The following is a 14,000-nucleotide window of genomic DNA, read 5'->3' as shown; positions in this document are numbered from 1 at the left end:
AAGATAGACAGATTGACGGATAAAGAGAACGAAACATAAACAGATAAAAAACATGAGATGAAACTACATCACCGTATGTTTTATTTAGAAAATAATAAAGCGCGTCTCATTATCAAACTCACTAGAATATTGTGTACTAGGTTTAACTTCGTTCTCTACACCTTGTAACTTGATACACACAGTGGACTTACGTCAGTTATTTGTGGCTCACTTCTTTCATCCCAGTTTTCCCCTGCGTTTCCTATGATAATAGCTAGAGAAAGAAACATGAAATTGAAAGCCAAGAACAGACTGAGCCCTACTAATGAAGTTATAAAGCCGTGATTGAAAGCGACAAGGATATAAACGAACAAAACCTTGATGCATTGTATACACACACACACACACACACTGCTACTCTTGACTACAGTCAACGTGGCTGAATGTAAATGACAGACTCGGCCCCAAAATGACATGTTCTCGCACAAAGTTTTCTCACCTTATCACAATTGAATATAAATTGTTTTGATAGAGCGAGCAGGATGTGAGGGAGTGTGCCACATGTCTGCCTATTGATAGAGTGTCTGCCTATTGACACACGTTGATTCTTCAAGATGTGATTGCTCTTTTTATGTCTATCACAGCATGCAGTTGATCAGCTCTCCTTCCAATAACTTGAATTAATAACTCAGGACCAAAGGATGGTCGTATATCATCATCGTTATTGACTTATTGCATATGTTCGAACCTTTCCTTCAGCAACTGTATAATCAATGTAGATAAACAAACGAATATAAGGATAAGTATCATTCTAAAAATAGGCTAAAAACAACTACAGCGTAACAGGGTACAAACTACAAGAAGAAACTGTAAACAACAGATATAGGACCATAAATGATAGGAATATGCAACAAACAAATGGAGTTAGTTCACGGGCTGCACGCACGAATAGAATGTATTACGAACTGTGTGCATATTTGGGTGCGTAAGCTGACAATGTACAACATTCAAACAGCCGCTCAGTGTCTTCAACCAGTTGTGGCTAGGTAGTAACTTTTAATGCAACAGAACAAAGATAATAATTGTTAGACATGAAAGATAGTCAGCGTACTCACTAAAAGTTGCGCTATGAATAGCTGTGCTTATCGGTTCCAGTTGTAGTTTGGAGTTAACACTGAATATACCAAATCAGATTAGCTTCCTCTGTTCACTGAACGTGTTCTAAGGTGAAGTCTCGAGGCAGGTGGGGCCTGGAAAACGCGCTACTTTTTGCTTCTGTAGCGCTGGAGAACGGTATATGTGATCCGAGAACGCACCTAGTGACATTAACAACTAACACATGCTACGTTCTTGCTGGCCCTAATCTAGTTATATTACTCTGGCATTTGTCCTTACCTAATAACTACATTAGAAAACTGCATTTTCAATGTACGGTTGTTTGCCGTTATGCAGGGCGCGAAATTGAGCACCAAATATTCTTAAAATGTGTGTCCAGGCACGTAAAAATGTAAAAGGATGCCCGATTGACCCAAAATAATGTCGCGACGATCATCTCACATCTCAGAAATACTATATATATATATACATATATTATCATAACGTCGTTTTCGTCTAGTATTGGGTAGAATGTTTTGCATTGTACGTTAATCCGGCAAGTATAGGGTAGATTGTACTCTGATCCGGTCAATATAGGATGGATTGTACTCTGATTCGGTCAGTATAGGATGGATTGTACTCTGATCCGGTCAGTATAGGATGGATTGTACTCTGATCCGGTCAATATAGGATGGATTGTACTCTGATTCGGTCAGTATAGGGTAGATTGTACTCTGATCCGGTCAATATAGGATGGATTGTACTCTGATTCGGTCAGTATAGGATGGATTGTACTCTGATCCGGTCAGTATAGGATGGATTGTACTCTGATCCGGTCAGTATAGGTAAATCAAGATTTCTTATATTCGTACCATGAATGTATTATTTCGTGGCTATAAACTATTGCAAGTGTAGGACTTCTTTTGCTTATGTTTTATGTTAACCTGTAAGTCATTTTACTGATTTATGCTAAGTTCCCAAACAAACCATTGTCCCGCCAGGATTCGAATTCTTTTTGGGCATATGCAGAAATTTAAAGCAATTTACAGAGCAGTACATACTGAGTAGCCTACCTTGGCTTGTTAGTCATGTAGTGACCTATAGAAATAGAAACAACATTGATATATTGCTTATTAGTATAAGTAATCAGCAATTTATACATGTCGCTTTCCAATGTAGACAAATCTCTAGATGCACATTTACTATTATTATTATTATTACCATTACTCGCCTTCTAGGCCTACACCTAAACTAATATTAGTAGCAATAATAAAGCAGGTGTTCCTAATGCCAGTCGCAAAGCTTAGTTCGATATAGATCTTAGAAATATCCTTAGAAGTTGTCGATCTAAGCTGTATAATGCTTTATGTTTAGTATCACTTCTACAGCGAAAACACGGTTTCTCGTTAGTGTATAAATCTACACTTAGACTTAGGTCTAAAATACATTACAACGCAGTCATGTGCGGTTTCGATCTTATATTTACGGTCGCGATCGCTTAGATCCAAATCTAAATGCTACCCAGTGGCACAGCGGTATGTCTGCGGACTTACAACGCTAGAAACCGGATTTCGAAACCCGTGGTGAGCAGAGCACAGATAGTCCATTGTGTAGCGTTGTGCTTAGCTACAAACAAAATCTAAATCTACCTAAGTCTAGGCTAGCCTACTAAGCTCTAGGTTACACTCATCACATGACTGTATTTATGGAAAACCCCAAGAAAGAATAAAAGAAAAAGGGGGACAATAGCACTGGTTATCAAAGTAGCGGTAATTGTAGTAGAAAAGTTGGCCGTTTGTTGTGAATTTTACGAGAAGAAACTCAGCAATAAAGGGACATATGACTTGTTGATGTTTTTTTGTTTTGTTTGGGGGGGGGGCAGATGTTTTTATACATCTGAAAATATCTTCTGACACCTAAAAATTTTGGTAGCTGTGCCCGGGTGGCACTTGAAAAGTTAATTTTATGGCTTGTTTATGTAACATGATAAAACGTGTGTGCAACTAGCATGTGTGTGTGTGATTATTATTTTAATGCACTGTGGGTATGCCTATATATATACCGTAATAATGTTAACTTACAGAATGTTTTAACTGCATGTAATAACGAAATAAAGGTGTCTCAAGTTTGTTTGTTTTTTTTAAATTGAAAACATATACTACTCTTGTAGTAATCAAAATATTCAAGAAGTTGTAACTTGTATTTATTTTGTGTTTCTTAGGCCTTCTTGTGTTATTTTAGGTGTTTCACTGTAAGTATAACACTTTATACGTTGATACGCTTTTACCTTTATTATTAAAACACCTCTAAGCTAGATATTTTTCATGTTTATTCTTGTCAAACATATGGGTTATTATACACAGGAATAGTATTACAACCACAACTCAGATATGGGTTTTTATACACAGGAATAGTATTACAACCACAACTCAGATATGGGTTATTATAAACAGGAGTAGTATTACAGCCACAACTCGGATATGGGTTATTATACACAGGAATAGTATTACAACCACAACTCAGAGTTGACATGCACAGACGGATCTAAATAAACCATGTTTAAGTTCCGGTTTTACAATAATGTTATTCCTAAAGCTAATATATCAACAAAACATGAAATCCAACTTGTTGTAGCAACAGTAACTGAACATAGAAAACCATTCTTTCAAATATATATGTGTTTACTGTGTTGCTGTTTGTGTATAAAATCTTACTCGCACCCTAAATTCATAAGTAACTTCTATACAGTGATTATAATGAAAAAAATGAAACCTCTTCTAAAGTTTTTATAAGCTATCAGTGTTTATGTTGAGAAATATTTTACAGCTAGTTTATATAATCAACATGTGATACCAAAAATATGTATTCTTATGTTAAATATATATTAGATATATGATTTCAAAAACTTTCATTTTTCTGACACGCTGTTTACATATATAGAGCACAATGTTGGTTCACTTGTTGTCGACGTTATTATTAGAATAGTTATTCCTTCTTGACCTATTTCTCATATGATCGATTTTTCTCTGACTGTCTTTATATTAATTTCCAATTTTCACACTCCATATGGGAAGTTTGGGACATGATTAGGAAAATAGGAAAGGAATTGTGGTCGATGGGTATTCCATTACATGTTTCTTAAACCTTACATATAACCTTACAATGGTATAATGGAGAGTAAGATCGTGCTCACTTTAACCGAAGTGTGTAGAAACAGCGAGTTATTCGTATGCAATTTCAATACAAAGAAAAATAAGGATTTTTATTCGGTATGAATTAATGTACGTGTTCAACTATATGAATAAGTGCGCTTACAAAATACACATACTTATGCATATCATACAGTGTGATTGGTTATTAAGGAAGCACCATATTTCAAAAGTTTATGTCTTAAAACTACATAGGTGTCCTCCCAGGAGTACTAAATTCCACCAAAGGCACGTCGAGAATTATGGGTTTTATTCAGGAAAGTTTAGACGAGCTATAAAATGTTTCAAAGTCATATCATATACTGCATAGTTTCAATCACTTTTCTTACAGATTGTTTTTATTCCTGTTCTTTATTTCTTTCAACAATACGAGATCAGGGATTTGAATAAAGAGCACGAAAGTATGCAGAATATTGTGAAGATCAATAATCACTGTCGAGAACATATGATGCTTCCAGTAGCTTCACTTAGAGACGGGCTTGATATGCTAATTGAAAGCAACGAAAACTATATTGAACACCTTCTGTGACAGTTTTTAAATCGCATCGTAAAACATCCAAACAGTTTTGAGTAAAACTTGCGATTCTCAAAGTGCCTTTGGTGAATTTATTTTTACTTTTTGAAGTTAGGACAAGTGGTTTGAAGGAAATAACATTTAATTTTTTTTATAATCACTTGTGGAAATCGTGGCACTGAATGGAAAACAAAACCCATGGCTTATATCATAAAATATTCAATATACCAACTTTGCCGATCTGGTGATTGCATGAGTGATATCAGACAGGGTATAAACTATACAAATTAGTACCCAAGCCTTATCAATAGGATACATCATACAAATTATTAATAAAGCTAACGGTATACTTCAAAAAGGGACGAGAGAGAGAATTATTATCAAAACTTATGGATAAGACTTACAGTGCTGTCGGTTTGATTACTACAGAGTCTGAAACTAGTTGTGGAATTATGAGGATAAAATAACCTAAAAAAGCGAATAAGTGTTTAGAATCTCCTTAATCTGTGTATTTTATCATCTACTTTAAAAAAGACTACGTGATTATCTTCTGGATCGAATACGAGCTTTCTTAACGGTATGTTAATCTACTATGGAAACAGTATATAACTCGACTCCAGATCCTTCAAGTCCCCTGAACAATATAATAATTTATACTTAGAGATATGTGACTAGACTCCAGATCCTTCAAGTCCCTGAACAATATACTAATTTATACTTAGAGATATGTGGCTATATTCCAGATCCTTCGAGTCTCCTGCTCGTTATTTTAATCTACTTTGAAAGTAGTATGTAGCTCGACTCCAGATCCTGCGAGTCTCTTTTACGATACATTTATCTATTTAGAGATGCGTGGTTAGCCTCTTTATTCTGTAAGCGAATAGAACTGGTAAATAAAGAAAATATTTGATAAGCTTCTCCTGTGTATTTATCCACGTTCATCTTGTTTTTCAGTTGTATTGTTGGACACAACTACAGAAAGCACCCTGGACTGGACTAGATACCCCTATGGACCGCAGGCTAGAACCCCAGGGGTAAGTGCTCTTTTTTGATATTGCTTAATTATTTTTCCGTATTGGAGATATCATAATGTTGTTTGTGTGTGGATCTGTTGTAAGATATTGATGATAATTAACATTTACCTCATATTAAAGTTTTTCTTAGTTTAGCTAGAATTTTGTGTTGAAACTATACGTGTTCTTATCTCAGCAATGACTCTTAAACTCTGCAAACGAGTTGTTTAAATATATATACCAACCTTGATAACTGAAAGTTAACCTTACCCAAGAATAGGTAGGCAGAATTATTTTATTATCAACTAGCATAAAATACCCACGCTCCGCTGCGGGAGATTCTAAAGTCCCCTCATGATTCACAGAGGTCTCAATGTACCAATCAAGCATCTCCATTATCTTAATTACTTCTATATCTATCCACCAATCTAATGCACCAATCCTTTAATTGATTTGTCTGTTGTCGTTTTCCGAACTTAATTCAATTCAACTCTTTTAAAAGCAAAGAGTTTTAATTTAGCTCTCAGATTCCTTTTTTTTTTTCTCTGTGTGATTTTATTTGAATTCTTTTCATTCATACCATATTGAATTTTGTTCATTTTTGGTGAAATATGTCCATTTTTCCCAATTTTGGATCTAGATTTTACCATTCTGTTCTTTTTCAACAAAATTTAGCAGAAAACCTCCAAATATTGTTCATTCTGCAAGTGAGAATCAGAAAAAGTATGACACCTTTCTATAAACCTTCAAGAAGGCAGAATTATGGGGCTTAGGGGCTATAGTGCAAAACTATAGGGCAAAAAATTGGCCACAATTTTTTGAATGAAATCTAAAAAATAATATCCTCAGAATCCTCTTAGTATGAGTACAAAGATTTAGGTCTCTAGGTTTTTCCTCTTGAAGCTATGGTGGTCACAGCTATGATGTACTAACCATCAGATGTTCAAAAGGATGTGTTTAGCAATAGACATATAGATTGATGTATTCAGCAACAGATTTGCAGATGGGTGTATTTTACAACAAATATTCGGATAATGTATTTGAAACAAAAATTAGGGACAAAATTGTTTGCATCTGTAACAACTTACTCTGATTAGTTCCAAGATTATACAAGAGAACCTCTATTTCCCATTGACTGTTTCTTGTTTCCAGCCCGGGATATTTACTTAAGAATCGCATATTATTTCTTTCTATATGTCTTTAATGTCTTGTCATAGATATTTGCACGATCTTGAGAAAGCTTCAAACGAGTGCACACCCCTTCTCTATAACTATTATTCTTTTCATCGAAATGTCATTTGCATTACTATTAGTTTTCTTTTTATTATCTTTTATGAAAACAAGCCATGAACAGCTGTTAATCGTGGAAAATTGTTCGCGTTTTCACTAATGTCAGCCACAAACTTCCCTCCTATGCTACAGTTGCATTAATCATTGTTGGCTTCCTAGTTGATTTTGAAGATACCGCCTGTGTGTGTGTGTGTGTAGAATGATACTTATGTAAAAATATACACTTGTACATCTGCAAGAGGCAAAATTTACACTAGTGAGGTCAAATTTTACCCATTTTTGCTTACTGGATATGTATAATTTGATCGCCAGATGGCACTTCATTTTCTCTAACGACACGCATTTTTAAATGAATCTTTATAATTTATTGTTTTAATTTACAAAAATGTTTCAGCAGAGAGCGCTGTCGTAGTAGGGAAAACAAATGTTACAGAAAGAACAAAGTTTTTTTTTAAAGGAAATGGTGATAAGAAAGGAATTGAAGAAGAATTGTAAGGAAAAATTAGCCGAGAATAACTTAAAAAGGAACTGTGGGAAAACAGTAATAAGGAAGAGCTTGAGGAGCAACTGTGATAAATCCGAGTCATGAAGAGCTTGAAGAAGAACTGTGAGAAAACAGTAGTCAGGAAGAGCTTGAAGAATAACTGTAAGAAAACAGTAGCCAGAAAGAGCTTGTGGAAGAAGTGTGAGAAAATAGTAGCCAGGAAGAGCTCGAGGAACAACTTTAAGAAAACAGTAGCCAGAAAGAGCTTGTGGGAGAAGTGTGAGAAAACAGTAGCCAGGAAGAGCTCGAGGAACAACTTTAAGAAAACAGTAGCCAGAAAGAGCTTGTGGAAGAAGTGTGAGAAAACAGTAGCCAGGAAGAGCTTGAGGAACAACTTTAAGAAAACAGTAGCCAGAAAGAGCTTGTGGAAGAAGTGTGAGAAAACAGTAGCCAGGAAGAGCTTGAGGAACAACTTTAAGAAAACAGTAGCCAGAAAGAGCTTGTGGAAGAAGTGTGAGAAAACAGTAGCCAGGAAGAGCTTGTGGAAGAAGTGTGAGAAAATAGTAGCCAGGAAGAGCTTGAGGAACAACTTTAAGAAACGTGATCAGAAATAATATGAAGACGTGTTTATAAGAAGATTAATCATAAAGAAAACTGAAAGAGAACTTCCAAAAAAAAAAACTAGAATGAAATAACTTAAAGTCAAAAATCAGAATAAATAAATACATCCGAAAAAATAAAATAAAAAAGTTTCTTAAAAGATCGGCTAGAAAGAACATGAAGATAGATTTGTAGTGTAAGCGGTGAATAAATAGATGAGACATTAAGACACATGTAGAAAAGAATAGTCAGAAACATAACTAGTGCTAGAAAGAACGTGAAGATAGATTTGTAGTGTAAGCGGTGAATAAATAAAAGAGACATTAAGACACATGTAGAAAAGAATAGTCAGAAACATAACTAGTGCTAGAAAGAACGTGAAGATAGATTTGTAGTGTAAGCGGTGAATAAATAGAAGAGACATTAAGACACATGTAGAAAAGAATAGTCAGAAACATAACTACTGACTTGTAGGACAACTTTTCAAAAACTTGAAGATATTATTTTAAGAAAATTGATTATAAACAATATATATATAAGAACGTTTTAAAAAGTACGAAGGGAACGTTGGCAAAAATAAATGTGGTCTTGGTGTTTTGATATTTCGTTTTTGAACAGAGGTTCATGGAAATATTATATGGGTATGTTGTTCATTGATATATGTTATCTATAGAAAAAGATTGAGAAGTGAGATTTTCATAAATACATTACTTTAGTGGTGCCTACTTTATGTCAGTGACATACTTCAAATTTACAGACTTTATCACCAGTCTGTCGTTCAGCTTGCGTGCATACATTAAGAGAAAACTCGAACTTGGTTGAACTGGAGGCTAGTGATAATTAGAGGTTGTTTCCTGAGAGACTGCAGGTGTTAGAGTAATTATCGCTATAAGTACTCTTTCCTTGTTTAGGCGGTACTCAAGGTACATCCCAATGATGGTGGGCGAAAGTTGTTGACCAAACAGTCGACCACATAAAGCTCAAATGATAATTATTTGACAAGAACATGATGTAAGTGCTTTTAACAGTTTGCACGTGAATCGTGAGCACGTGAGGCTAGGTGTTTGTAGTATATATAGTTGCTTCTATCTAGGACCGAAAAACCAGAGTTCCTTTATGTTCGTTAGATATACACTCACAGTTTGTGGATTTCTCAAAATCAATACTCAATACGGGCACGGAGAAATCGTTTCTTAATGAAAATAAACACATATACTCTGAACAAATTAGAATGTACTGTTGTTGTTAATTTTTCATGTTAAAAAGATACTTGACAGTAGTGTGGTTGGCTTTACTGTGTACGGAGATGCAATAATTTTAGCTAATTATTAGTCAGGACATTTTGTGCTTACTGTTATTGTTCTAGTGAGCACTTACAACTAGAACTCAAATTCGATGACGAAGAACCCACTTTGAGACTAATAATGCTTGGAGACGGCTTGAATGGGTAATGAAGAAAAACTTTAATATAAGGTATCTGATGATGACAAAACCTTGTCGAAACGTTGTACATTTGCTGTTATGTTAAACTTATGTTAAAGTTTTTCTTCATTACCTATTCAAGCCATCTCCAAGCATTACAACTATAGAACGTTCTATGACGTAAGTTGTTATATGAATCAGTGATTAGCATCATATTTCTTAAAATATTGACTCTAATGTGATCAACGACTGAAAGAACTTTTAAGACACGAGTTGATTAACTGTTAATGTTTTAACCTCTTTAACATTATACGTTCACTTCCTTACTTAATATATAGCGAAGTTTGTCATTGCCACTTTACGCTTCCCTAATTTCATATTTCGCTTAGTTACGTCTCAGGGTATTTATCAAATGAACGAAGGTTAGATTTTAAAATCACGATGCTATCTAAATATTTAATGAAATATCAAATGTGAAAAATGTGTTTAATGACATACAACATGTGAAACGTGTGTAATCTTCATCATCTAAAACATGTATTTAATGTCATACCACAGGAGAAGACGTGTTTCATGCTTCATGTGACATGGGCCTACTTTTACACAATACATGAAAAGCGTTTTTAATGCCATATAACATGTAAAATATGTTTAATGCCATAATGCAGATGAAAACAGCAGTTTATTTCCATGCCACAAATGACTATATATGTTCAAATACAATTAAACCCAATAAATACACAGACTGTATCTAAAACTGAGGCTTAACTAGACAAGCAAACATTTCTGAAATAGGCTGTGTTATAGGGTGATTACTTTGTGCAACTATCTATGCTGCTTCTCAGTTTGAACCTAACTTGTGGTTGTATTTGAGATTTGTATAGTCAACTAAAAATCTTAGCCTATCACGAACACTAAGCAGTAATACGAAAACACTGCTGGTTCGTTTTATAGTGTGTTGAAAATTGAATCTTTATTAGAAAAAGTACCCTCGAGCTGTGAGCTAGACTACTTGGAATAAAACGAAGTCCATATAGGGTTGGAAACGATACAGTTGCTGATGTAATTAGAGTCGTAATTAAAAATTGATTGTTGGGGAATCACAGAGGGGTCGTTATCCGACGAGGCTTATGCTGCAGCATGATGAGTCGTTGTTGGCATTTCTTGGTGATCCCAGTTGTAGCTGTCTTCCACGTGGGTGGGCCAATAGTTAGAACAACAAACGTGTTCCGAGACCACACCTGTAGTAACAAATAACCTGTGGAAATTAAGGGTCGATCCAATCCATAAACAAACGTTAGGGTAATACATGTGAGACAGAAAATACACAGTTCTGAAAAGAAAATATTTATACCATGGCATAGGAAAAGCAAAAAATATATTGTAGAGAAAAAATAGAATATATGTTATATTAAAAAGTTCGTGGGAAAAACTATTGAAACTATACTGTGTATATATATATATAACAAAAATTAAAATGTAGAAGAAAAATTCCATATTATTTGTACTAAACATTTATCCAGGATAAGAACAGGATCTATGTTATTTTACAGAGTTGTCGGAAAAGAAATAATAACTATACTGTAAAAAAAGTGGGGTCTGGAAAGTAAGTGAGAAATTACATTGTTCAGACGCAATGTTATCCTTCTACGGACCACTCACTTCACAATTTCAGAAGTGATCTCCTCAGACATGTGTAGTATTATATAATATCAATGGCGTAACTCATTGTACACAAAGTTCTGCTTTTATCAACCAATAACAGTTAAGGATTTATACAACCTACAATGTGTGTTGTCCGTCATTGGTGATAGACACAAAAACAGTGGTTAAGTTCGTTCATTTTATTTGATGTTGGCAAAAGCTGCTATTACGAAATATTCTTACACCATAGAAGAAAAAAAAACTATATTCCTCAATAATTTAACTTATCTTAATGAATTCATGAAAGGCTGTCTTCACCACTTTTAACACTATCAGTCATGAAACAAAGATGAGTTTCTGACCTCCAAACTAACTCCTTTACATGTTGTGGTACCTACTTTTTGCTTTCACATGCTTTTGTCAAAGCCAGTAAGTATTTGTTTATATTTGCTTCTTTTTGCCTTCCCACCCAAATTAACTCCTTTACATGTTGTGGTATCTTCGTTTTGCTTTCACATTCAAACTAACTCATTTACATGTTGTGGTACCTTCTTTTTGCTTTCACATACGTTTGTCAAAATCAATAAGTATTTGTTTATATTTAGCTTAATCGTCACGACAGATATGTGTACCCTGTCTGATGAAGTTATTGCTGTTTGTTCTTCGTGATGATGAGGTTAAGACTAACTTTAGCAACGCGTAACAGTTCATACTCTCTTCTTTTCCATTTCTAGAAGCTAATATACGAAAAATCTATTTTTCTCATTTTGCCTTCGAACTTAATATCATCACTTGTTTTCTTCTCGTCGGTAGGACAGCGTGACGACAATAGTTTCTGTACTCCTTTTAAAAGATGATGTTATTACACAGTTGATTCTATAGCACAATTCGTATTTCAACTTAAATATTCATTCAACATTCATTTCTGTTTCCAACATCAAGTTGGATTGCTCATTAACTGACTTCAGGTTTGCACGATGTTATTCCTTGCGTACTGAGGAAGACGGGCACATGATTTTATAAGCAACAGCTAAATCTCAGAATTCGAATATGCAATCACGCTCTTCTGTACATACTTAGAATGCAAACCACGCAAATGTTTGCATATATGATAAACAAGCCTGGCGAGAATACCCTACTTACTTTAGCCTACGAGTCCGTGGAAGAAACTTCGCCTTTCATGTGCAAATTAAATTCTGGATAAATCTATCATTCTGTTTTTTGTTTGAGTTCATTTCAATGTTTAGAAAATACTAAAGAATACATTTTATGACAGTTTTTAAATTGATTGTTCTTCTAGAACATTTATCAGCAAGCTTGGTTGGTTGGGAAATGTCAAGAAGTTTAAAAACAGAAAGCGTGGCGGAGGTTAACGTTCTATTGATGTGTGATTAGTTAGTTACTAGTTTATTCGGACTACTAACCATGACAACGAATAGATATCCAATTGCCACAACTTCACCGTATATAAGTGCTGTTATAAGTTAGCAGGAAAAGATAAATAATTTCAGTTTTTTTTGTGTTATCGTATTATAGTCACTAGAGAAATGTTTATACGAAAACTAAAATTTAACTGTAGGATACTGAAATTTTCCAGCCAGACAGCAAATGAGAATATGTATATCATTGATAGCTTAAAAACTAACTGGGGGAATGTTGATTATATTCGTCTCTCAAAAAATACGAAATGTATCTGTATGTCCGTCGTTATCAACGGACACAGATCATTTTTGGCAGAACATTGAGGAATAATGTTCTACATATGTCCACCAAGTTTAATTAAAATCCTACTTTTGACTGTGTTATAGAACAAAAATGATGTGAAAATCGGTTCCCATGTTAACAGATACGGATTTTTTTTAATATTCGTGACCTTACTGTGACCTTGACCTTTGACTATTCAAGATGTAATTACTTCTAAGTTGGATAATATTCCAATTTTATACCAACTTTCGTACAAATCCATTCAGCTGTTTTGAGAAATCTTGCTGACAAACACACAGGGTGAAAAAATCAATGCTTGCCTGAAACAAGAATGTAGGCGTTGTTACATGTGGTTCTACAAAAAAATACAAAAATGTTCATTCATTTACCAAACTTATAATAATAATACCATATTTATGAAGTTATTTTTATTATCTCAGAGCGTGAGCAATTTTAGCATGCCTACTCATACCAAACAAATTAAATCTTAAATGAAATGATGGGTGCTCCAATAAGTTTACATTTGTTTATCAAGTGTCTCTTGTTGTATGTATGAAACCTGAATTTTAAGGTAACAAAAATGAGAAAATAACACCATCTTACTTGATTTATTTGTGTATGATGTATTTAGGTGCATATATATACATACTCGAATTCTTTCGTGTTTATCAAACTGTTCTTTATTTATCAAACTTCCGGGCTGTGTATGTTGAACGGAAAAGTAGCTTGTGTTAGTGGAAAACATAAACTATAATTCATTGTGGAATAAATAGAGTTGTTTAAACATTTGTTTAACAACAAGTTAAAACTTGGAATGGTTTATTCTTTCATTGGGGTATGTGTCTTTGAGCTAGACTAGTTTCGGAGAATTCCACTCCTCATCAGTGACCCTGGACACTACCACCAATGAAACTAGTCTGGCTCACAGACACACACCCCAATGAAAGAATAAACCATTCCAAGTTTTAACTTGTTGTTAAACAAATGTTTAAACAACTCTATTTATTCCACAATGAATTATAGTTTATGTTTTCCACTAACACAAG

The 14,000-nt window shown here is 34.3% G+C and overlaps 1 protein-coding gene and 1 long non-coding RNA gene across 3 annotated transcripts in view; one reads left to right on the top strand and one right to left on the bottom strand.

The window, feature by feature from the left end:
* Positions 1 to 14,000, top strand: part of LOC106461080 (ephrin type-A receptor 4-like) — a 106,662-nt gene that overhangs the window by 50,158 nt on the left and 42,504 nt on the right. For both annotated transcript variants that reach the window (XM_022387937.1, XM_022387935.1), the window contains exon 2: positions 5,752 to 5,831. In XM_022387937.1, the coding sequence (XP_022243645.1) occupies positions 5,752 to 5,831 (80 nt within the window). The remainder of the gene's footprint in view (positions 1 to 5,751; positions 5,832 to 14,000) is intronic.
* LOC111086172 overlaps positions 10,604 to 14,000 on the bottom strand; it is a 45,853-nt gene continuing 42,456 nt past the window's right edge. The window contains exon 3 of the long non-coding RNA XR_002610917.1: positions 10,604 to 10,847. This is a non-coding gene — a long non-coding RNA (uncharacterized LOC111086172). The remainder of the gene's footprint in view (positions 10,848 to 14,000) is intronic.

Source organism: Limulus polyphemus, unplaced genomic scaffold (genome assembly GCF_000517525.1).
Source record: "Limulus polyphemus unplaced genomic scaffold, Limulus_polyphemus-2.1.2 Scaffold893, whole genome shotgun sequence".
NCBI classification, from domain to species: domain Eukaryota; kingdom Metazoa; phylum Arthropoda; class Merostomata; order Xiphosura; family Limulidae; genus Limulus; species Limulus polyphemus.
Note: the sequence above shows the minus strand (reverse complement) of the source record. Positions and strands in the feature narration are given on the sequence as shown.